Source organism: Pteropus vampyrus, unplaced genomic scaffold (genome assembly GCF_000151845.1).
Source record: "Pteropus vampyrus isolate Shadow unplaced genomic scaffold, Pvam_2.0 Scaffold106, whole genome shotgun sequence".
NCBI classification, from domain to species: Eukaryota; Metazoa; Chordata; class Mammalia; order Chiroptera; family Pteropodidae; genus Pteropus; species Pteropus vampyrus.
In genome coordinates, this window is record NW_011888887.1 from 6,303,064 (window position 1) to 6,326,098 (window position 23,035).

Below are 23,035 nucleotides of genomic sequence, written 5' to 3' on the forward strand. Positions count from 1 at the left end.
CCCTAGCCACCCTTCTGTTTTTTTACCTCCAGTTCCTTCTTTCCTATCCTTCATTCTGGAGTGTTTCATCACATCGCAGGCAGAAGATAATGCAAAGTGCTTAGGGGATCCTGAGATGTGTATTAATAGTATCTTATGATATTGTCTCTATTTAGTGGTCATTAATCTTTCATTTATGTGGATTGTCTAGATAACATTGCCTAACTGATTACTCTCAGTGGCAAGACAGAAAATACTTTCAAAACACCAGAGGCAGCTAACTTTCTGAATTTAGAACTACCACACCAATAAAAAGAAGCATGGGAGAATTTGAACAAATTGGCTGCCAGTTGTCAACCTTCCCTGTCATAGCACATTTACTATTTTTAGGTAATACTGACATCAACAGAAGCAGCAGTAAATCATTTAGTCCAAAACAGAATTATCATATGAGTCTTTAGTCATGTATTAATGCCAATGCATGGTACAAAATTCAGGAGCCTAACTCCATGAGGACTCTAGTTTCTCCCAGCACAAATTACATTGCAAACATAGGCTAATTGTCTTAAAATCTGGGTCTGTGGTCACAAGAAAATTGGGTGGGAAAGGACTGATAAACAGAGCCTATCTATCCTTCTGGGAAGAAACAAAAAACAAAAATAATTCAAAGCATATGTCCTACTATGGGGAAGTAAATAATATTATCTCCCAAGTGATGAGTCATTTTTTTGGCCTTTGGCTATTTTCAGGAAGTAAGCCTATTAGTGTCCTATTTTGAATATATGTTACATGTGTCCTACCTAGAGACAATGTACTGAATTTAATGAAACATTGGGAATAGAGTGGAAGATGTATTTTTGAAATGTAACTCCCTTTTCCCACCACCCCAAGATCGTTGATAGGTGACAAGAAAGAAATGAAGAAATGTATTTTTCTTACTGCAGTGTGCCTATCAATATTATCATCATTAGTGAATGTTTCTTAATATCCCATTCTATACAAGTAAGTTCAACAATCCTTGATGTATTTAAGCTCAAGATTGAGAATATTTAATGGAAGACAGTTTAGAGACAACAAAGGGACAGCTGGAATAAATAGCCTTTAAAATTCTTCTCCAGCTTGAGATTCTATTGTTCTGTTCTCCAAATTTAATGAAAAAGGAAAAGTATTTGCCCTTCAGCAGTTAATAATACAGTTATAAAAGCACAGCTGAGGCAAGCATATTTAACTTAAAGAATAATTAAAAATAGTATTTGGCAGCTTATTCTCCTGGCTTGTCTAAAACTAGATAATAAAGGAGATAAGTAAGAGGGTTGAAGAATTCAAAGGATAGTTTAGGGAAAATGTTAAAACGAAGAGGCATTAGAGCTAAATGGGTTGAATTTAACTTGAACCTGAGGCTGGCTTGGGGTTAGGGGGCTAATGTCTATGGTCCATGAGAGTTTAAGATTTTTATAAATCTAAAAATATATAAAGATTTGTCTCTTATGGTGAGAAAGGCAGAGACTGTATTTTGGACCAATTTATCTTTCTTTTACAAGGTGTATTAATGGGCCCTGTATTCAGTAAGCTCTTGATAGTAATTTTTAAGAACTGTAAATGGCAGACTGAATGGTGATAATGCTAATGTGGGCCTATTCTCCGTGATGAGAAGCATCACACATTTCCTTTGGTTGGCATGCCCACAGGGGTTGTCTTATTTCTTGGCTGAAAATTAGCCTTATCAAAATTGAAAATGCCAAGTGGGAAAAATACATAAATAAGAATACAAAAAATGGTTTATTCCAGCTTTTAAGCAAAAAATAGAATATTATCCTTTATTCCTGACAAGTTGGTATCTTTAAGTTTTTTTAATGTGTTGAGTTACATTAATTTTTTATCTTAAACCAAGCTTGATTCAAGAGACAAACCCAACATAGTCAAAATATGTGATATCTTATTTACATATTATTGATTTGGGTTTGCTGCTACTTTGTTTAGGATTTTTGCATCTCTGTTCAAAAGTAAAATTGGCCTATAATTTTTCTTTCTTACACTGTCCTTTTCAGGTTTTGGTATTAAGGTTATGAGTGAGCCTATATAAGAGTGGAAATTATTTGTTCTTTAAATGTTAGGTAGACCTTGACAGTGAAGCTATCGGGGCCTGGAGTGTTCTTTGTGGAAAGATTTTGAAAATTGCTCTTTTAATTTCATTTTTAGTTATAGAACTATTCAGACTTTGCATCTGTTAATGAATCAGTTTTAGTAAGTTATATTTTTTTTCTGGAAATTTCCTTATTTCTTCTAAATTTTGAAATATATTGGCAGAAAGCTGTTAATAATATATTCTTTTTATTCATGTCTGCAGCATCTGTAGGGTTGTCTCCTTTTGACTTCTGATATTCATTCTAACAAACCCTGACGTGACCACCTAGCCTGCCAACAACAATGTAGACTTAGCTGGATGATACAATTTTGACTCAGTTGTTACATATGCACATCAGAGGCCCCTGGACACCCTATTCCTATTACATACATGCCATACCTACATAGCATATGACCTTCAGCAGGCTCAGTGTGTACCCAACCAACAAACCTATATGTGCCAAACCACAGTGCCCAGGTGCTTTGCATTGCTAATACAGGACTGAGATAGTTCATGGTCTTTTGCCTTAAACTTCAACCTGGAGAGCCTTTCTGGACTATACGCTTGATTGGGTTACCTGCTTGGCAGTAAAACTCTCCTACTCAGCAATCAATCCTTGGTTTCTAACAATCTTTATTTTTTTCTTTAACAATTATTTGCTTATTCCCTTTTTTGACTTTAACATTCTTGCCAGGAAGTTATCAATTCCATAAATCTTTCTGAAAAACCATCTTTATTGCACCTCTATATTGCGTGCTTGTTTTCCATTTCATTATTTTTTGTTTCTATCTTTATTGTACTTTCTTCTACTTTGTGTTTATTTTGCTGTCCTCTTTCTAAATTCTTGTAACGGATACTCAACTCAGTTTTTTTTCTCTTGTTTTCTAATATATGCATAGAAAGCTATCAAGTTTCCTCTACGTATTGCATTTCAATTGATATTTTCATAATCTTTTAATTCAAATTACTTTTAAATGTTTATAAATTTGGTTTAGATCCATGGGCTATTTCAAAGTATGTTCTTTAATTTCCTATCATATGGAGTTTTGTCAGTGTTGATTTACAGGTTCATTGCATTGTATTCAGAGCATATGGTCTGTGTTATTTCAATCCTTTTAAATTTGTTGAGACTTGTTTTATGGCCTGTATATGATCAACTTTTACAAATGTTCCATGTACACTTAAAAATAAAGTATATTTTGCAGTCGTTGGGTAGAGTGGGCTTATATGTCCATTATGTCGAGCTTATTAATTGAGTTGTTCAAATCTTACAAGCTTTATTTATTAGTCTGCTTGTTCTAGTAATTAATGAGAAATATACTAATATCTTTCATAATGATTGTGGATCAGTATATTTCTCTTGTAGGTGTCAATTTTTACTTTATGTATTGTACTTTATTGGCTACATACAAATTTAAAATTGTTATCTTTCCGGTGAATTTAATCCTTCATCATTTCGAAATAAACTTACTTCTAATAATGCTTTCGTGGTATAATAAAAATATATATGTTGGTTTTTGCTCCCTGTTCCTGGCACAGAGCTCCGAAAATCCTTGGCATTTACCGAGTGATAAGAATATCTTTTGTATATTATGAGATGACTCAAGGCGGGTGGAGAATAAGGGTTCTAGGGGATAGAGTATCGGTTCAATCATTGATGACTAATAATTTAATAAAAAATGCCTATGTAATAAAACCTTGATAAAATCCTCCTAACAATGGGGTTCAAGAGTTTCCAAGTTGGTGAACACATCCAAGTGCTGGGAAGATGGTACACTCCAACTCTCAAATAGGGATAGAAGCTCCTGTGCTTGAGTTCCTTCTGGACCTTGTCCTATATACCTCTTTATTTGGCTATTCTCCTATATCCTTTATAATGAACTATAATAATAATTGCAATGCTTTCTTAAGTTCTGTGATTCGCACTAGGAATTATCAGACCTGAAGGAGGTGTTGTGGGAAACCTGATTTTGTAGTTGGCTGGGAAAAAGTATAGGTAGCCTGGGGACTTCATTTGTGGCTGATGTCTGAAGTGGTGACAGTCTTGTGGGATTGACCCCTTAATTTGTGGGTTTTGTGATAATTCCAGGTCGTTAGTGTTAGAGTTGAATTGAATTGCAGGACACTTGGTTGGTTTCCGAAAATCAGAGAATTGGTATTGGAATGATGTAGTTGGTGTCAGGAGAAAACACACACACACACACACACACACACACACACACACACACACACATGCAGCTTTTTAACTTAAAGGCAGTTTTGTTTTCTATTAATACAGTAACTTCAGATTTCATTTGAAGAAGACCTATCATATATTTTTCTATTATTTTACTTTCAATCTGTTCATTGGTTTTTGATTTATTCCTTGTAAATAGCCTATTAGCAGATTTTTAAAAATTCATTCTTACCACCTGTCACTTAACTATAGAATGTTATATATTTATTTTCCCTTAAAACGCTAAGATAAAATATTATTGTTTTATACTGTTTAAGTTTACCACACATTTACCACTTTCTTTATTCTTCTTTCTCTTTTGCAACTAAAAACTTCTATCTAAAACCACTCTCATTTTGCTTGAAATAATACTTTAGAATTTTTCTTAATGAAGGTCTCCTGTAGGTGTATGTTTGTCTTTAAATGTTTTCATTTTACCCTGGTTCTTGAAAGATTTTTTTGCTAGATATGGTGTGTTAGATTGTCAGTTATTTTTTCTCAGTACACAGAGGACAGAGGAATGGCACTATCTATTGCCCTCTATTGTTCTTGAGAGTCTGCTCTCAGCCTAAATGTTGCTTCTTTGATAGTAATCGACCTCTTAAAAAATAATTTCTAAATTTTCTGACTTTGGTTTTCCATAAGCTAACTATAATGTGCCCAATTATCTAATATATTATTTAATATGTGTATTTCTTTTCATTTTTCCTGCTTAGGACTCATTGAGATTCTAGAATTTACTGGTTCACATCTTTTGTTAGTTTTCAAAAATGCTTAGCCATTACTTCAAATGCTGCTCCTGCTTCATTCTTCCTTTCCTCTCCTTCTCAGAATCTAATTTTTATGTTATGTTAAACTCTCCTGACTCTTAGTCTTTCATATTTTACATTTCATCTCTCTTTCTTTTTTCATGCTTTCTAAATAATCTCTTCTAACCTTCAATTTCACTAATTTTCTCTTCATCTCTAACTCATTGTTGTTGATTTCAGTTGAGTTTTTATTTCAGTTGTAACATTTCTTATTTCTAGATGTTCATTTGGTTCCTTTTTAAATTTGCTTGGTTTTTTTGGTTTTCTTTTTCTAGCTTAGATTTTTTTTTCTGAACACAATAAACATAACTACTTTATATTCTGAGTTTTATAATTCCAATAAATGGAATCTTGGTAAGTTTGTTTTTATGTTATTTTCTCCTTCTGACATGTAGTTTTCTTATATACTTAATAATTTTAGATAATGAGTTGCCCTTATTCACTGGAAAATTATTTGTGGATATTCTTTTGGAACTGCTTTACTTATCTCCAAGGCAATTTGCCTTAGACAACTCTGAGGGTAGTATATGGGGTGGTGTACTTCTGGTTCAACCTTACTGTGGGGAATCTAACAAGATATATCCTTTGAAAAAGGGTAGTCTTTGGAATTTGTCTTCTGTTCCCAAGGTACACAAAGTCATGTAATCAAAGTTTAATTTTACCAGGTTCAGACAATAATCTCAAAGTAAAAGTGGCTTGATGCTCTGGGTTTCCTCATTCACTTAGATTTTAGACTCAGAAATCTTTACGATTTTGCTAGCTATTTAGTGTATTAAAGGAGGATTTTAAAAATATAGTTATTTCAGCTTTTAAAATTGTTTTCAGTTAGAAGCTATGTCCTGATACCTAATCATGCTACTTGATATGGAAATCAATATTTTTTCTTTAAATTAAGACTACATAAATTAAGATAATACAAACTACATATTCACTAATGGACCATGACTACTTTTCTTAAACAATTTTTTGTTTTTCCTAGAATTAATTTTTTTGTGTGTTTCTGTTTGTTTAGTTTTCTATACATCCCGCATATAGTCTCAAATATCTAGCCAATTATCTAAATCTCCTCTCGATAATGAGTTGCCTGTATTTAAGATACATAGATATTCTATCAAATTTAGTCTGAAAAATTCCTCCTGGAGCTCTCTGACCTGCTCTAGTCTAAACTGGTTTCAATACCATTATGTTTCTCTTCTAAATTGTTTTTAGTCTTTGTTTCGTGGTTCTAAGTATTTCTCTTTCTAGATTAACTGCTTTATTTTTTGGAGGTCTAGTGGATTTTTTAAAAAAATTGAGAATAAGAAGTAAATTTTCTGAAACTTTGCATGCATGCCAACGCTTATATTCTATCCTTATACTTCATTAATAATTTGGTAAGGGATTCTAAGAAGCAATTTTTCTTCAGAATTTGAAGACATCGCTCATTTAAAATCTGTTGCTGTTTTTGAGAAGTCAGAGCCATTATGATTCCAAATTTTTTATATTTGTTCTGTTTTGTTTTTCCTAGTTTAAAGAGTTTTTTTCTTTGTCTCAAGTGTTATGAAATTTCATAACGATGTATGTCTTAATGTTTTATGGTAGGCGCTACTTGGTAGGCTCTTTCTATCAAGAAATTCATATCCTTCAGATTGGAGGCCAATTTCATGGCCCACTTTGTTGATTATTTCTCTCCCTCTGTTTTCTTTGTTTGCTCTTTTTAGAATGCCTATTATTTGAGTGGTAGACATCCTGCACCAGCCCTCTAATTTTCTTATCTTTTCTCTCCTATCTTATACTTCTTTGTCTTTTTTGCTCTTCTTTTTGGAATATATTCTTATTTTTATTTCTCTTTCTTTCTATTGAGTTATAATTTATGCTATGTTTTTTTTTTCCAGAGTAGGGTTTAAATTTTTTTCTCTTTATCCTGTTCTTTTTTTGTGGAAACAATATTTTCCTCTGTATTTCACAGTATGTTAAAGAGGGGTTATTTCGAATATTCTCTTGTAGAGTCTCTGTTCCCTTTAAGTTAAATTTTTCTATTTGTTTTGGTCTCTTTCATTTTTTAGGAATTCGTCAGATGTCTGGTGCTCCTTGGTTGTTTGTCCCTTTGGACCATATGATCTATTCCAGCTCTAAGATCTCAGTTCACCCTTCTCAAATTATGGTAGTTTATCAGGCCCAGTTTAGGAAACACTAATCTAGCTTATATTAGATGAATGGGAACTTTATCAGACCAAGCACAAACAGGCAGAAGTGAAACAGTCAAAATGTTTTTCATAACTTTCTTCCTTCCACAGGTTTCTTCCACAACTCTAATTCTCCCTCATCCCACCTCCATCCTTCAGGATCTCTCCCTTGTTTCCTTCCCTCATTAGAGCCCATTCGAGTAAAAAAAAAAAAGATCATTTTATTAGTAGATAGCATGAATGACTGATAAAGCTAAACATGTTCTCTAGTATTTGGCTTTTTAAAAATGTGGTCAAAAGCATTCTTGTGGATAAACCAAAGAAATTAACTCTAAGGGTATAACTTAATTAACATCAAAACAAATCAGCAGAAAGGTGTAAGAAAATAGACAACTCCCTTAAAACAACAACAACAACAACAAAAACAACAACAACAATAAATCACCTCTTATCCTGCAAGGCTGGCAATGGAGGGAGAATCTCCACAACAAATTATGTAACAAAATCTCATAATCTCAACCATTATCCTCCACAATTTCTCTTCTTCTTCAGGATTTCCCTTTAATTATCTCTATAACTATTGAAAGACCACAAAGAGGAAGAGCTGTTTTCCCTTCGACATTGTGGCCATGAATGGACAATTGTTCTTTCTTAATACCCCACACAGAGCAAAGTGGTGACATTTATGAAAGATTTTATAAATGTCTAAAAAGAAATTAAAATAGAAATGGCATAAAACTAGATAATCAGGCATATTAGAGGTGACTTACTCTTTGTGAGTACTAGCCCTCTCTTATCCTAATTCTCAGTCCAGCCCTATATTATGGATATTATCCTAGTTCCCAGTATTCAAGAGCATAAGACTAAGCAGTCTGATTCCTCTTATTTTGAAAGAAATATATGAAGCCTCAGAAAGAAGCCATTTCCTACTCTGCTGACTTATGGTCTTTCTTCTGCAGAAGCTGCAGACTGATGGGCTATGGACTATATCTGGTCCACAGATATACTTTGTTAGTTCTGTTTCAGTTAAAAATCATTTTTAAAAAATTTACATCATCAGCATTGAAAATTTAGAGAGATCATATTTAATAAAAGCAAAAACATTTTCTGGTATTGAACACACACACACACACACACACACACACACACACACACACACAGAAGACCTGGACACGTGTGTCCCCCTATCCCCAGAAGGTAACATTTGGCTATAGTTGAGGATTGGCTGCCCCTTTGAAAATGGACATGCATCTTCCAGTTTGCTGGAGTCTCACTCTGGTCAACTTCACTTATTTATGTTGTCTACCTGCCCTCAGTAAGCATTTGCAAACCTTCTGAGATGCAGTTCTGTGTCTGAGGAGCTATTTTTCCCCAGGTGGTAAACAGGAAGGAACCATCAGCAATCAACTTCTCTTTCAGAAGATACCCACCCATCTTAGGGCTGTGGTATTATAGACCTAAGTATATATCTTACTATATGTACTACTGTATATACTAAAATTTACTTCTCAGAAGTCTCAGGTGGCATTTTCACATCTAAATCTCTGCATAGATTCCTAACAAGAAAAACAAACCATTTTAGAGATTGGAATTCTAAATTTTTGTTACTATAGAAAAAGAAAAAGAAAAAAGAATATCTCAGTGTGAATTAGTAAAAAAAACAAAACAAAACAAAAAAAACCAATGAAACCAGGAGCCAGGAGAGTTCCAGTCTAGTCAGAGCCATGCCACCAACTAATTCTGTGACTGGAGAATTATTACTTAATTCTCCAGGTCTCCATTCCCTCATTTATACTACATAGAGGGTGAAACTAGATGCCATTTAACAGATCCTCTGGATAGTAATCTTGTAATCAAAGGGCAAAATTTTATTAAAGAAGTCTAAATCTGAAGTCAGATAAATCAGTGAAAACACTATAAATACCAAGAGAGAAATCTGGCATGATAATTAAAAAAAATTTATCTAGAACTGATTAATATACATCCATAAAATGAAAGCTAAATAAACAAGGTAACATATTGAATTCTGTTTCAACTAGAAGTAAAAATGTTTTTCTTGTAGATAGCAAACTTAAATGAATCAACTGGAAACCATGCAAAATTCTTCCAAAACAACTATAAAAATTTAACTGACTTAAACAGTCATTGACTAATGCCCTTTCGTTTATGTTCTCCAATGAACTTGCAGTAGTCTTACAAGAGATAACAAGGAAGCAAAATAAGCCTTCCTGAGCCTTTTGAGATTATAATGTTGAATGGCAGATTCTCTAGAATGAACAATGGACAATGAAACAGTCTGGCCAAAGTAAACACTTTCTGTGAGCAGACTGAACCTTTATCTCAGCCAAGTAATCATTTTTATTCCATGAAAAATACCTAAAATCATGCCAAGTTGTATCACTGCCACTGAAATTGGAATGGTTTCAACATCCCATAAAAACAGTGACACTTAATGAATTGCTTCAGTTAAATAATGCTGGAGAGAAAATAGATGAACAATTTTATTGTTATATGTGGTTCAAATGATAATGATCAACACAAGTAAGCATTGGCACCCTTTATGCCAGGATTACCGCCTGAGATAAGCACACCTGGATTCCCATGAACTTTTTGTTTTATGCTGACTAAAATAAAGTAATTAATACCACAGGTTAATGGGCTAAAATAATATATTCAAAAGGAGCAGCCCCAAACAGCTTGAAGTACCAATAAAAGACAAAATCGAGAAGACAGAACCAGTTTGCACTGCTTCTGACATCATTTTGTAAGAATTTAGACCACCATAGAACAGTGTATTGACTTATATGAGGTACTAATCTACATAAGAAATTTAAAGTATTTAATATCTCAAGAAATACCTGAGAATCCAATCCAGTGATCTTATATGTTTGCTTAGAAGTTTTAAAAAGAAATATGTCCCATTTTTTTTCTTCTTACGTCATTTGTTAGTTTTTCCTTCTGTCTGTAGTGACTGCAGAATGGAGAGATGATTGCCAATGTATCACAAATAGAATTTGATATTTGAAGTGCAGAATTTAAAGTTCAGAGTAAGAAAAGCCAAATGAAGAAAAGGAACTGAAGTTCAAATATATCCAATACAGAAACATTTTCATTCTGATCGATAAATAACACACATCTGACTCTCGATTATTCTCACTGCCTCAGATGATGTTAAAGTCATTTGTTATCTTTGGTTTCATTAGCTGTTTGTGCTTACATTTTAATATGTGGGTTCAATGATTTAATAACCTACAAAATCTCAAATAACCAATGAGGACCTAGTGGGCCTGGGGGTGGGGAGGTGATTTCCAATTTCCATCCCATTCGCTTGTTCAGAAGATCCCTTGGCCTCTTCATGGCAAATGACGCAATTTCTCAGGCTAAAACTAAACAGATTTTGTCTCTATTTTAGTGTTTCTTATTTTCCCTCAGTTAGGAAAAAGGAAAATGTTTTGTTTTAATAGATGCTGCTGATATGTAGGTTATTAAATCTGTGCGCTATATTAAGGATATTATATTATATCCTCTATGCTCATAATTTGAAAGCAAGATTTACCACATATAAGCTGCCACTGAATAATCAAGATTTTTCTGTGTTAGTACATTCTTACTATAAGATCGCTTCCCTGTACATGCTGAGTTGGAACTTCTATTCTTTTTTTTTCCTTTTAAACATCAAAGCCATTGCAATATACACCTTAGAAAAAACGTCTTTGTTGGTGGCCTTAACAGTGTTTGGGCAGCCTTAGATCCTCTTTACTCCTTGACCTGGTGGGCTCTGTAAGTTACTGGCTGGTACCAGAGCAATTGTCAACTCAGATGTCAAGAGCCAAAACAGCTCAGGAATACAATCTAGAACAGAAAGAAGCTCCAAGGTTTATACTTATAAAGAGATCCATTAATATAGTGCTTCTCAGTCTTTTCCACAAAAGTACTCTAAAGGCAGAAGACAGTCAAAGAAGTCTAGGGGATAGACTGAATTACCTCCAAGTCAGATATTTATTTGAAGTCACATGTTTTATCTTTTATTATTTTTTTATTTTTTATTTATTTTTTAAAATTTTAATTGAAGAAGTGATTTAAATTTCTCCTCTGTCTACCTCCCCGCTTCATGTTTTATCTTGAATATTCATTTGAATTTTGAATTCTACTCCACATATCAGCATTAGCCTTAATACAATTTTTAAAAAATTTACTAAGTTATACGACTTTCCCGCCAAATAATCAACTAAATTGATGCTTGGAAAGATGCACCATGTTTCTTTTGGGGCCTTTAGTAACCTCCACCCCCACCCACAACCACTTCTGTGTGCAACACAAGTTTTCATATAACTCAGTAGGAGGCATGAGGACATTTAATTGAATTATAGGTAAAATACTTTAATTATAGTTAAAATACTTTCTAATGAACTCTTCATTAACTCATCACCACCTAGGCGTGTTTCTCTTTTTCTTTATCTTTCTGATTCTTTCTAGTTCTCCAAGATCAGCTTTGGCAATTTTTTCCCGGGAGTCTTCTCTGGGTTCTCAGTCCAACAATAGTTTTCCTTTCTCATCTCCTTTAGCACATCTTTTTTGTCTCACACATTTTTCACTTAATCATATGTAATTCTACACAAGTTTTATTATTTATTATTGTGCTTTTGGTGTCAGAACTAAAAATTTGTTGCCAAGACCAATGTCAAGGAGCTTTTTTACCTATGTTTTTTCCTAGTAGTTTTACATTTCAGATCTTACATTTAAGTCTCCAATACATTTCAAATTAACTTTTGTGAGTGGTGTAAGATAGGGGGTCCAATTTCATTCTTTTGCATGCGAATATCCAGTTTTCCCAGCACCATTTTATTGAGGAGACTATCCTTTCCCTATTGAGTATTCTTGGCTCTTTCGTAAAACTTTAGTTGACTGTATATGTGTGGATTTATTTCTGGGCTCTCAATTCTGTTCCATTGGTCTATGTGTCTGTTTTTATGCCAGTACAATACTGTGTAGATTACTATAGCTTTATCATGTAGCTGGGGCTGGAGGGACTAAGATGTGCACACTCACATGCTTGGGCCCTATATGCTGGCTGTTTGGGTCTCTCTGTGCAGTCTCTCATTATTTGTTAGTCTAGCTCAGACTTCCTTTCATGGTTGTAGGAATGTTCCAAGAGGTGAAGCAGGAAGCTGCAAAGAATTATAAAGCCTAGGCTCCAGAACTTGCACAAATCCGCTCTTCCCACATTCTGTTGGTCAGAATAAATCACAAGGCTATCCTAGACTCAAGGGGAAAAAAACTCTGCTTCTTGAATGAAAGATCTGAAAAATATTGTAGCCATAATTTTCAATCAAGCATACTGTGCCTTCTCTTTGCCTTGTCAATTTAGTAGCAAGTATAATAGTGAAGGCACCTAGATACTAACTGAAATAAACACAATGTTCTGGTACTTTTACTATACACAGCTTGAGACTGTAACCTCAAGATAAGAATAAACTTGAAGAAAAAATTAATCATGATAAGATTGATCTATAACTCACTACTTGGACTCATTTTCTTTTTAAAAATTGCCCAGATCCAAACACACATGTCTTATTTCAAAGGAAGAGCTATACCTCAAAGAAAGAGACCCATGCTTTGAAGGATGACAATAAATTAACAAATAATTACTATACCTGAAACTAGGTACTATGGGTAGCAAAATGTTTTGCTCATTAATACATTAATTTATTGATCAAACATTCATCCAGTGCTTGTCATGTGTCAGCCTCTGTGCTATTTGCCCAGGATGCATAATCTAGTAGAGGAGACAGACATACCAATGGATAATAATACAGGATGGTTAATAATCTCAATGATAGATATATGTGCAGGATATATAAAAGCACATTAAAAACATTTAACTCATTAAAAAATTACCATTTGGTTGTGTGAAAAGATACACATGAATCTCCTAGTTGCTAAATATACATGTGTACATATCAATTTTATATAGCATTATAAAAGCCTTTTGAGGATTGCAAGAGTACATATACAAAGAAAAGAAGGCAAGATTATAGCACCATGCGGTGGACATCTGTTCTTTTTGTCTGTCTAGCATCCATTTTCTCTTCTCGTGGTGACAGAATCTTGATTCCCTGCCCCCTTTCTTCAACTCTCAGTCTATATGATGTAGATAGAGACAACTCTACCCCAATCTTAAAGGCTGAATGTGGAATCCAGGCCTGGCCAATCAGACCACTGCATTTTTCTGGCCAGAGGGACTTATTCAGGGATGGGTATATGACCCAAGAACACGTAGGGACACCAATTTTTAAGATTTTTGTGGAGCTTCCGTGAAGAGAAAAATCACTCTTTTTTCTAGTGGTTGTCAGTAGAATGGGTATAAACCTGGGGCTGCTGGAGGCCATAACAAATAACCCAAGAATAAAGCCATTTCTGAAGAAAAGGGATGAGACATGGAGGGAAGAAGATTGATGGCATCTGAACCTCTGGATCCATCCATGCTAGATCTAACTGCCTAGATTTCTTCAATATATCAACATTCATATTCTCTCCCTCTCTGTCTCTGCCTCTGTCTTTCTCCTCCTGTCTTCCCCTCCCCCCACCTTTTCTCTCCCTTTCTCTCTCTCTCTTCTTTCAATTATTAGTGTTAGGTGTTTGCCATTTGTCACCAAAAAGCTCTAACTATCATAGTACAGAAGGAACAAAACTCAAGAAGTAGGCCTAAGATGTATCAATAAAAAGGCCAGTATTATTGAAGCTAAAGGTCCCTGTGGGGAAGTAATGGGGAACAAAATGAAATAAGGTAGATGGTACTAGATGGTAAGGAGTCCAGACATTTAAAAGAGTTCAGGGGTAATATAGTAGAGTCTATTAAGTAGACAAAAGAGAATCAGTGCATTTTACCATGAGTACATATTAAAAATATTAGAAGTCATGGCAACATCAACTGAAATCAGTCAGAAAGAAGTGAGGAGAAAACTGTAGTAATGTGGAGGGTGGGGAGGAGGACCAGGCCTGGGCAATGGTAGTGCCAATCTGAGGAGTATGAACAGAGCAATCAACGAGGATTAGACACTGCCCGAGAACATGAAGGACAATGATTAATGAAAGAGATACAAGTGGACTAAGTTAATGAAAGGACTGACTGAGTCTATCCAAACTAAATTTAAAGAACAGTCAATCTACAGATGGTTGCTTGACAGTATTCTCAGTATGCAAATAAAGACTGTAAAATAGTACATATTACTTAAAGATTTTAGAAGCCTATTCTAATTCTCAATTAAAGAGTAGAAGAAATTAAATAAACATATTGTGTACCCTATGACACCAGGCTTAGAGTATGTGAAACAACAACAAAACTTCTTGAAACCTTCAACTGGGGCTAAAAACTACGATGACTTTAGCCTGATTTAATGTTAGGTAGGCAATAGTTTTAACAATGAATCATTCTCACGATAACATTATTTAAAAAGCTCTGTATTAATTATTAATTGCTTATGCAGGGCCCACAGGGGATTAAGACACTTTTGCTTTTCTTTATTCACTTGCCAGAATCCTACCTAGTAGGTCAATCTAATTGAATTAAAAAATGCCTTCTTGTCTCACTTAATTTAACCTGTTAAGGATTTAGAAAAATATTTACATACTGAGAACAAAACCCAACAATATTTAAGAGCGACATTCATTTTAGAAAATTGGGATGTGTCAAGACTGGACAGGTTTTGTGTCTATTAAATAATTGTGGTTTTAATTTTTTTTTAAAACAAGATACTACACCAACACCCTGGGGCTGCTTATTTATTTCTTTAAATCTGTCAAGAAATCAGAATATTTCCTCCCTCAGGCTTGAGGGTTTGGAGTCCTTCCTGTCCAAACCATATATTCTTTGATCTAACTCTTTACTTTGAGTTCTTGTTAAGGAAAACTTGTGTTATTAGTTTCTCTGAGAAACTTCAGTACTTTTTATGTTCCTTCTGGACCATAGGGACATTATCAGAGCAGTAATGAAAGCTGACACATCAGGTGGGAATACATCTCAAGGAAAGGACTATAAAGCGTCTTTGAAGATATAGGTTATTGGAAACTGTGCCCACTGTTCTAATCTTAGCATAAATTAAATTTAGTTGTATTAATTAGCAGGTTTTAATGTTGGTTGTCTTAAACAATGTTTTAAAACAATGGGGATTTGATTCAAGTAAGTTCTTGGGCTCTCTGAGACCTGACCAAAGGAAGGAACACATGTGCCCCCAAAGATCTGAAAAGCACAGACTTGTAACAACCTCATTAGGGCTGGCCTGAAGGCGTATATCAATTCTTCTCTGGCAACCCAGCAGTTTTTTTCAATGGTCATTACCCTGGAGCACTAATTTCACATAATTCATACATTTGACATGAGTACGTGGAAAGCATGTGTAAAGATTACAGCTTGGTTGAAATAAAAAACTGTTTATATAAAAAGGCATGTTTAAATAAAGGTTCTGTTGGAACTGCTAACATATACTATATATACTCAGTGCTAGGAATTTCTTTAAACTCTAGAGTTTTTCCTAATCACAAATAAAATAAAATAAATTTAAATTACAATTTTTAAAATGTGAATTAAATTTTTTAATTTGAATTTCAAAATAAAAAATTTAAATCACAAATTTTTAAAGTGAAAATTACAAATAATTATATTGAATTTATATTATTTTTCACTAGTAAATTAGGCAACATACACAAAACCTCAAAACTATTTTGGTATAATGTTTGCTGTCATTTTGCTGCCAAAGAAATGGGCTTAATCTAATGGGAATTATTTTCTCGGCCATCCTCAAGACCCCTGGGACTATGTGTCTGCATTTCTAGGAGTGGTCTCTGGATGGCAGCATTCTTTTTAGTTTGCATCTTGGTCATTAAGACAAAGTTTTTCTAAGTAAAAGTTGCAGGGGACTCGAATTATCTTTTTCAATAAGCAACTTTTTAGTGTTCTCAAATTCTTAGTAGCTCTGTGGCTTAGAGCAAGCGACCTAACTTCTCTGAGCCTCAGTGTCCTCTTCTATATAAGGAGGATTCTTCTAAACTTGGAAGGTAGTTGCAAGGATTAGATAATTATAATAACACTATTATTTATTGAAAACCTATTGTAAATAGGTACTGCGTAGGAACTTTACAAGTGATATCTTGTAAGTCCTTCCAACTACCCTGTAATCCAGGTATTATTACTCTATCTTTAAAGAACTGAAGAACTGAAGCTCAGCATATTCAGAAATGTAGTCTAAGTTCCATGGCAGTCAGTGGTAAACCTGAGATTTATCTTTCTAGCATATACTACAAGTAAAGTGCCTAGCAAATTCCATGTGCATAGTAAATATTAGTAATTTTTAATGATTTTTATTATTGTTATTGCTGTAACTATTAAATTTTATATAGCTGGCACCTAAAAGACATAAAATTTTAAGATATTATTTCTAAGACGACCTAAAACAGATATAAAAATCTATTATGATCTAGGTGTTCAGATATCTTAATTTTTCCCCAAAATACATTTGAATAGAGAATGCAAGGCCAAAGAGGAGATTTGTAAATAAAAGTTTATGGACAATTAAACATGGGAAATGCTATATATTTTATTCTTCTCTTGGAGATTTACAAGAAACATTAGTATATTAAAGCCTCTGAAATGTTTCATAGCAAATAAAAAAACAAAAAAAACTATTAATCTAGTTTAATTCAAAGTTTTCAAAGGTATTTGACAAAGAAATTCTTTCTTCATATAATATTTATGACCATCCCTTTAAATCAGTGTTCTGTGGAAAATATTTGGGAAAAAGAAATTTATTCAAATTCCTCTTCTAAGTCAAGCATGTAATGTTTTGGTGGGTCTTCTTTTTCTGCCAACTTGACCCCCTGCTGTGAATGTGCTATGAAATGTCAGAGTTGACAATAAAGTCCTTCTGACACTTAACTGTTAAACTTAAATTCTTCTTAGGCTTTTCTCATAACAGTATAACATTTTTCCTACTTCTTTCCATAATCTCAGTCACAGGTAGAATCCTAACCCTTTCCCAAAACAACTGCTCACAGTATTTTTTAGATCTCCTTGCAAGCCTTATCTTTTGCACCATTCAATGGCTTCTAAAATTTTGATGACTCTAATTTAAGCTTTATTGCTATTTGTCAGGTGCTTATGACTCTACAATTAAATGGTAACTTCTTAGTGTCTGGAACCATGCATTGCTCTTTCATTCAACACATGTGCTCTGAGCATCTCCCATGTGCCAGGCACTATTCTAAGTGCCGGAGTATAGCAGTACACCAATAAAGTCATGAGTACTCTAGTAGAACTTTTATTGTACTGGGGGAGATAAATAAGTCTTTGAGTCAGTACATAATGTAATGTTAGATAAGAATAATTGGCATGAAGCAAAAAGGACCTGTGAAAGCATGACTGAGAGTACATTAGTTTGGAAAGTCCTCTCAGAAAGTCCTCTCAGAAAAAATGTTATACTGTTATGAGTTTGAAAAGAGGGAATATTTAAGCTGAAATCTGAATAACAGGAAAGAACCAGTCATGTAATGAGAAGGTCAGAAAGAAGAGTATTCTAGACCAGAAGAAAGAGCCAGGAAAAAAGCTGGAGGCTGGCTGAATTTGCTAAATTAGAGGAATAGCAGGAAGGCCAGTGTGGCTGGAACATGCATAATAAATCAGGGAAATCACTGTGATCTCAACTTAGAGTGGTGGGTATCGGCCATACTGTGGTAAGGAATTTGGACTTCATTTTAGGTGATTTGGAAGCCATGGAGCATTGTAGTCATGGGAATGACCTAAGTATATTCTCATAATGTTAAAAGACCACTCTGACTACAGGGTAAGAGCGCAACGTTGTGAGCAAGGGAAAAAATCAGAGGGCCAGTTATAGGCTGTTTTAGTAGTCAAAGCAAGACATGAAGGTGATTTAGAAAAGGGTGGTGGAAGGAGAACAAAGGAAGTGGACAGATACTGGATGTACTTTTGTAAAAGAGACAACAGGACCTACTGGCTTAAGCAAACTGGTGGATGGTGCTATTTCCTGGATGGCAATATTTGGAAGAGGAATGACCCTGGAAGGAAGGTTAGGGAATGGGACCAAAAATCCTTTTGACTGTGTTAAGGTTGGGAGGTCTATAAGATATCCAGGAATATATATCAATTTTATCTGATTTTGAAGCTCATGGAGAAAGAGCCGGGCTAGATACATACATGTGGAAGTCACTGGCACAAAAATAGTACTTAAAATCATGGGACCATGTAAGATCATCCAGGGAGAGACCATAACTCCAAGGCACCTCAAAAACTGGAAGTGGCATAAAGAGAAAAGGAGAGATGGGGGGTGGGGGTTAGGGGGTGGAGAGAGAGAGAGAGAGAGAGAGAGAGAGAGAAAGAGAGAGAGAGAGAGAGTGAGAGAGAGAGAGAGAAAATGGTGGGCAGAAGTCCAGGAGAATGTGGTGTCGAGAAGTCCAAGAGAATAAAGTGCAGCTGCAGCAAAGGAGTAGTCAGCTGAGTCAAATGCCAAAGATCTAGGTGAGGACAGAAGAGGAACCATCAAGTTGGTCAATATGAGGACAATAAGAGCAAGTTCAGTGGATTGATGATGACTGAAGATGGGAAGAGTAGGTTGAAGGAATAATGAGAGGTAAGGACTGATAAGCATTGAATGTAGACAAACTCTTTAGAAAGTCTTGCTGTGAAGAGGAGCAGAAAAGTGGGGCAGTAGTTAAAGGGACATGAAGTCAAGAGAAGGCTCCTCCCACTCCCACCACAAGATGGGAGATACTAAAGTTTGTCTGAATAGAATCAGAAAGAAAGTTAATGATGTAGAAAAGAGAGGGAGGGACTAATTGAACACATAAATCGTTTAATTATTGTAGTTTTTTAAGTGTATTTGATTCACATCAGGTGATTCACATAGGTGGTTGTTTTTCAACATGAGTTGTGATTGTGGCAATTTCCAGGAACTAATACTAGATGGTAATATTGATAACAATATTAACTTATATTTAGTTCTTATTATGTGCCAGGCATTGTTTTATGTGCTTTACATCTATATGCTTGCTTCCTCCAAATAACATAATTGTTCTCATGTTGCACTTGAGGAAACAGATACAGAGAGGTCAAGTAACTTGTCTAGTGCTGTGTAGGCAGTAAGTGACAGGGCCAGGATTCACACTCAAATAGTCTGACTCTGAAGCTTTAACTACAGAAAAAACTGGTAAAAGGTTTCACATCTGCTGGCATTTCCTCAGTTCATGACATGTTTTAGTTTCAGTTACCTCTTCTTCCTCCAGGGGTGTCTAGTTATAGAAAAGGATGAAAGAGAATTGTTTTTACCCCTTTTCTAGTTGGGGTTTTCTTATGAGATGGTCAAACTAATTAGATGCGGGCAGCAATTCTATCAAACCTGTTCCTTTCAGAATATTTATAAATATACTCCACATTAATATACAATTTCTGACAGCAGTTTTTTCCATAAAAGCATTCCTTCTGAATACACATTTGATACATATTTATATATTATTTTAATAGCAATATAGTATTCAATTGTTGGGTATACAACAGTTTACTTAACCTTTCAAATATATATATATATATATATGTGTAGGCTTATGTATTTACATAAGAAGTCCATGTTCTTGGCAGAAAGATTAGAAAATGTGGCTTAGCAAAAAGAATTCCACTCATTCTTTCATTTAACAAATATTACTGAGTGTTCAATTTATTTCATGCAACGTTACAAATCATATTATCAAATGCTATTTAAAAACATAAGAAAAATATAAAGGAAAAATTGCAGAATACAAAACTACATAGAAAGTATGTGAAAAAATTAGCAAAAACAATTAAATCACACGTATATACACATATGAGAAAGAGAGGGAGAAATGTAAGTAGTAGTTATTATTTCTGGGGTGGTGAGATATTAAGGATGATTTTTATTTTCTTCTCCTTGCCTTTTTTTCCTTATTTTTCTCTAATGAATATATGTTCCTTCAATACCTGAAAAAATGTTACTTCAAAAATTAAATATTTGTACATATTATGCTGAGAGCACTTGCATTACCAGACATTACCAGATCTGAAGCTAAAATGGAATCCATTAAGACAGTAAGGCACAGGAAACATGAGAATGTTTTTATTATTTCAATTACTCAGTAATAATCCTTCAAATTATTTCATTGTGAGGAACACGGTAACATGGTAGAGGACAGCGTGTGTGTTTGTGTGCATGTGTGTGTTGTGGAGTACTACATAATTATCCATACTAATTAGTACATATTTAACAAATGATGAAAAATTAACATGGACCTTTACTTCTTGCCATTAGATCTACCTAGTAGAGAAAGAAACAGAGATCTAAGAGACTTTTTCAAGGAAAACAAATCACCTAAAGTAAAGGTAGAAATTTCAGATACTTTCGTCTGTCCCTTTCTTCAGGCTATTCTTTAAGATGCCTTTTTTCTTTTCTTTTAAATTTTTTATTATGAAAAAATGCAAATATACTGAAAATATGTATATTTGAGTACTCAAAAATATGTACGATAAACCCATGTTTCCCTCGCCCAGCTTCAATAATTATCAATATTTAAAAAAAAACTTTCCAATTGCTTATCTTGCACTGGTAGGAAACAGTACTTATGAACAGGAAACAGGAATAGTCTGTAGAAGACTTTTAAAAAATTAAACAAAAAAGAAATGGTTTTTGAAAAATCTTATTGCACAGAACTGCACTAAGATTTGAAGATGTCCTCAATTAGTTTCTGAGGCTGCTGATGCAGTTACCAGCTATCTCATTCTATTTGCCTGTCCTCTCTTATAGCTATTCGAATGCATTATTATGCTTGGAAAATGAAAGAACTAAAATAAAGAAAGCTGTAAACTAGGACTTGCGAAGCTACAGGACAGAACGGGGTGAAATAGTGAGCACTCACCCAGGCAACTGTGGCCAAGAAGACAGTCCGGGGCTAAGCTGGCAACAAGCTGGGCAGGCCACTTTCAGTGATAGAGGTCATGGAAGCAGAGCTAGTGGAGCACCATCAAATTATCACCTGGTTGTACCTACCAAAACTGTTGTCACTGCTTGTGGGCCAGGAAGTAATTCTATCCCTCTGCTTCTTCTTTTTACAGGAGTTGTCTGACTTCTCAAAAAGGCCTACTTCCTCCTTCCTAATTTCTCGAACCAGCTGCATGCGGCACCTTGTAAAATCCTGAAAGGAAATCTTGCCATTTTCACCTGCTCCCAGTTGATTCATGATCTCAGTCACAGACTCTTCCATATTCAATTGGCGACAAACCATCAACAGGTCATTTCTACAGAAAGGGTTGAACAGAAGAAAACTTGTTAGGAGAGACATTTGAGCTAGAGAAAGTAATTAATGAAAACAAATTATTCCTTGAATATATCCACACATAGTAAACCTATTTCCAACTTCTCATTGTCTCTAGAGAAGTGGTATGTGTACAAAAAGATTCGATTCATCTGGGTTATTCTAGAAAAGGCCTCTGTTATTACTTAGAAGAGTGAGGCAACTTTAAATCCTTCTCTTTTTTCTTCTTGTCTCCATGCCCTTCGACCCTTTTCTTTCTTTTGAAATTGATGGAGCACCTGTAGATTGTAGCACTGTAATCTCACTGTAGGATAAAGTTTCATAACAGAAAAGACATTGTTTCTACTCTTGGCTGAGTTTAAAATCTAGTCGAGTTGTAAAAGAAAAACAAAGACTTTAACAAGCTCAGTTTTCAGCTTTCTGGACCAATCAGCTAATTTTAGTGCTTCTTTAAAATGTTATTTAACCTCAACTTTCATGACTCAGTGCTTGCCTGCCTCTAGTTTTTCTTGATTTTCTTTGAATATTTTCCACATTCCCATCATTAATTAGTAAGCCCCGAGGGCAGGGATCAAATCCCAAATGTCTTGCAGGACTGGGACATAATGTAAATGTGTGAAGAGGGTGGGCCTAAGACAAGAGGGATTGATAAAGTCTGTGGCCGGACGAAGAGAAGTATGTCCAGTTTATAGCTTCTCAAATTAACAAAATAAAAATAAAAAGAATAAAAAGAACAAAAACAACAACAAGAAATTGTATTGGGAGGACCTGATTTGATCCCTGACATATTAATCTTGTTTTTTTTCCTTTTTCTCTAACCTTCTTAGAGAAACATTTTGTTCATATGCTCCAAGTGTAAGTCTCAATAAAGGTCAAAGTGCTATGAATTTAAGAGCTGGAATTGATGTTAGAACCTCGTCCATGGTCACTAACAAAGCTAATTAGTGCTCCTGTCTGAACATACCACTGAAATCCAATCACCTTGAGAACATGACCAATTTGATATCTGTTTATATCTGAAACCTATCCATGAAAAGTAAGACTAACTCCTCTCTTCCAGTCACCCTTCACAAATTCCTTCTAGTCAATGCTACGACAATTTTCCCAAGTTCCCTAGGCTCACAGAATTGTGGACATTTGTAATATCTTCTCATTCACTCTATCTTAACCCTAACTCCCCTAACCCCGATCTCCAGTGTCCAATTTATCAGCAAATTTCTGTTGACCCCATCCAGAAAATGCTGTCACATTTACTCTTTATAGTGTTTTTCAATACACTTAACACTCTCTGATATCTTCTCAATATACACCAGGCCTGTTATACTAGCTTCTTTAGCTGATCACCCTGCTTCCATATGCCATCTCATTTTCATGTTTCATTAAAAATTTTTACACATAGCTACACGTTTTATTT

General features: G+C 34.6%; 1 protein-coding gene across 2 annotated transcripts in view; it reads right to left on the minus strand.

Annotated features, from left to right (window-relative positions):
- The window catches only part of MCC (mutated in colorectal cancers), a 398,889-nt gene that overhangs the window by 306,570 nt on the left and 69,284 nt on the right, over positions 1 to 23,035 (minus strand). For both annotated transcript variants that reach the window (XM_011365176.2, XM_011365177.2), the window contains exon 2: positions 21,357 to 21,604. In XM_011365176.2, the coding sequence (XP_011363478.1) occupies positions 21,357 to 21,604 (248 nt within the window). The remainder of the gene's footprint in view (positions 1 to 21,356; positions 21,605 to 23,035) is intronic.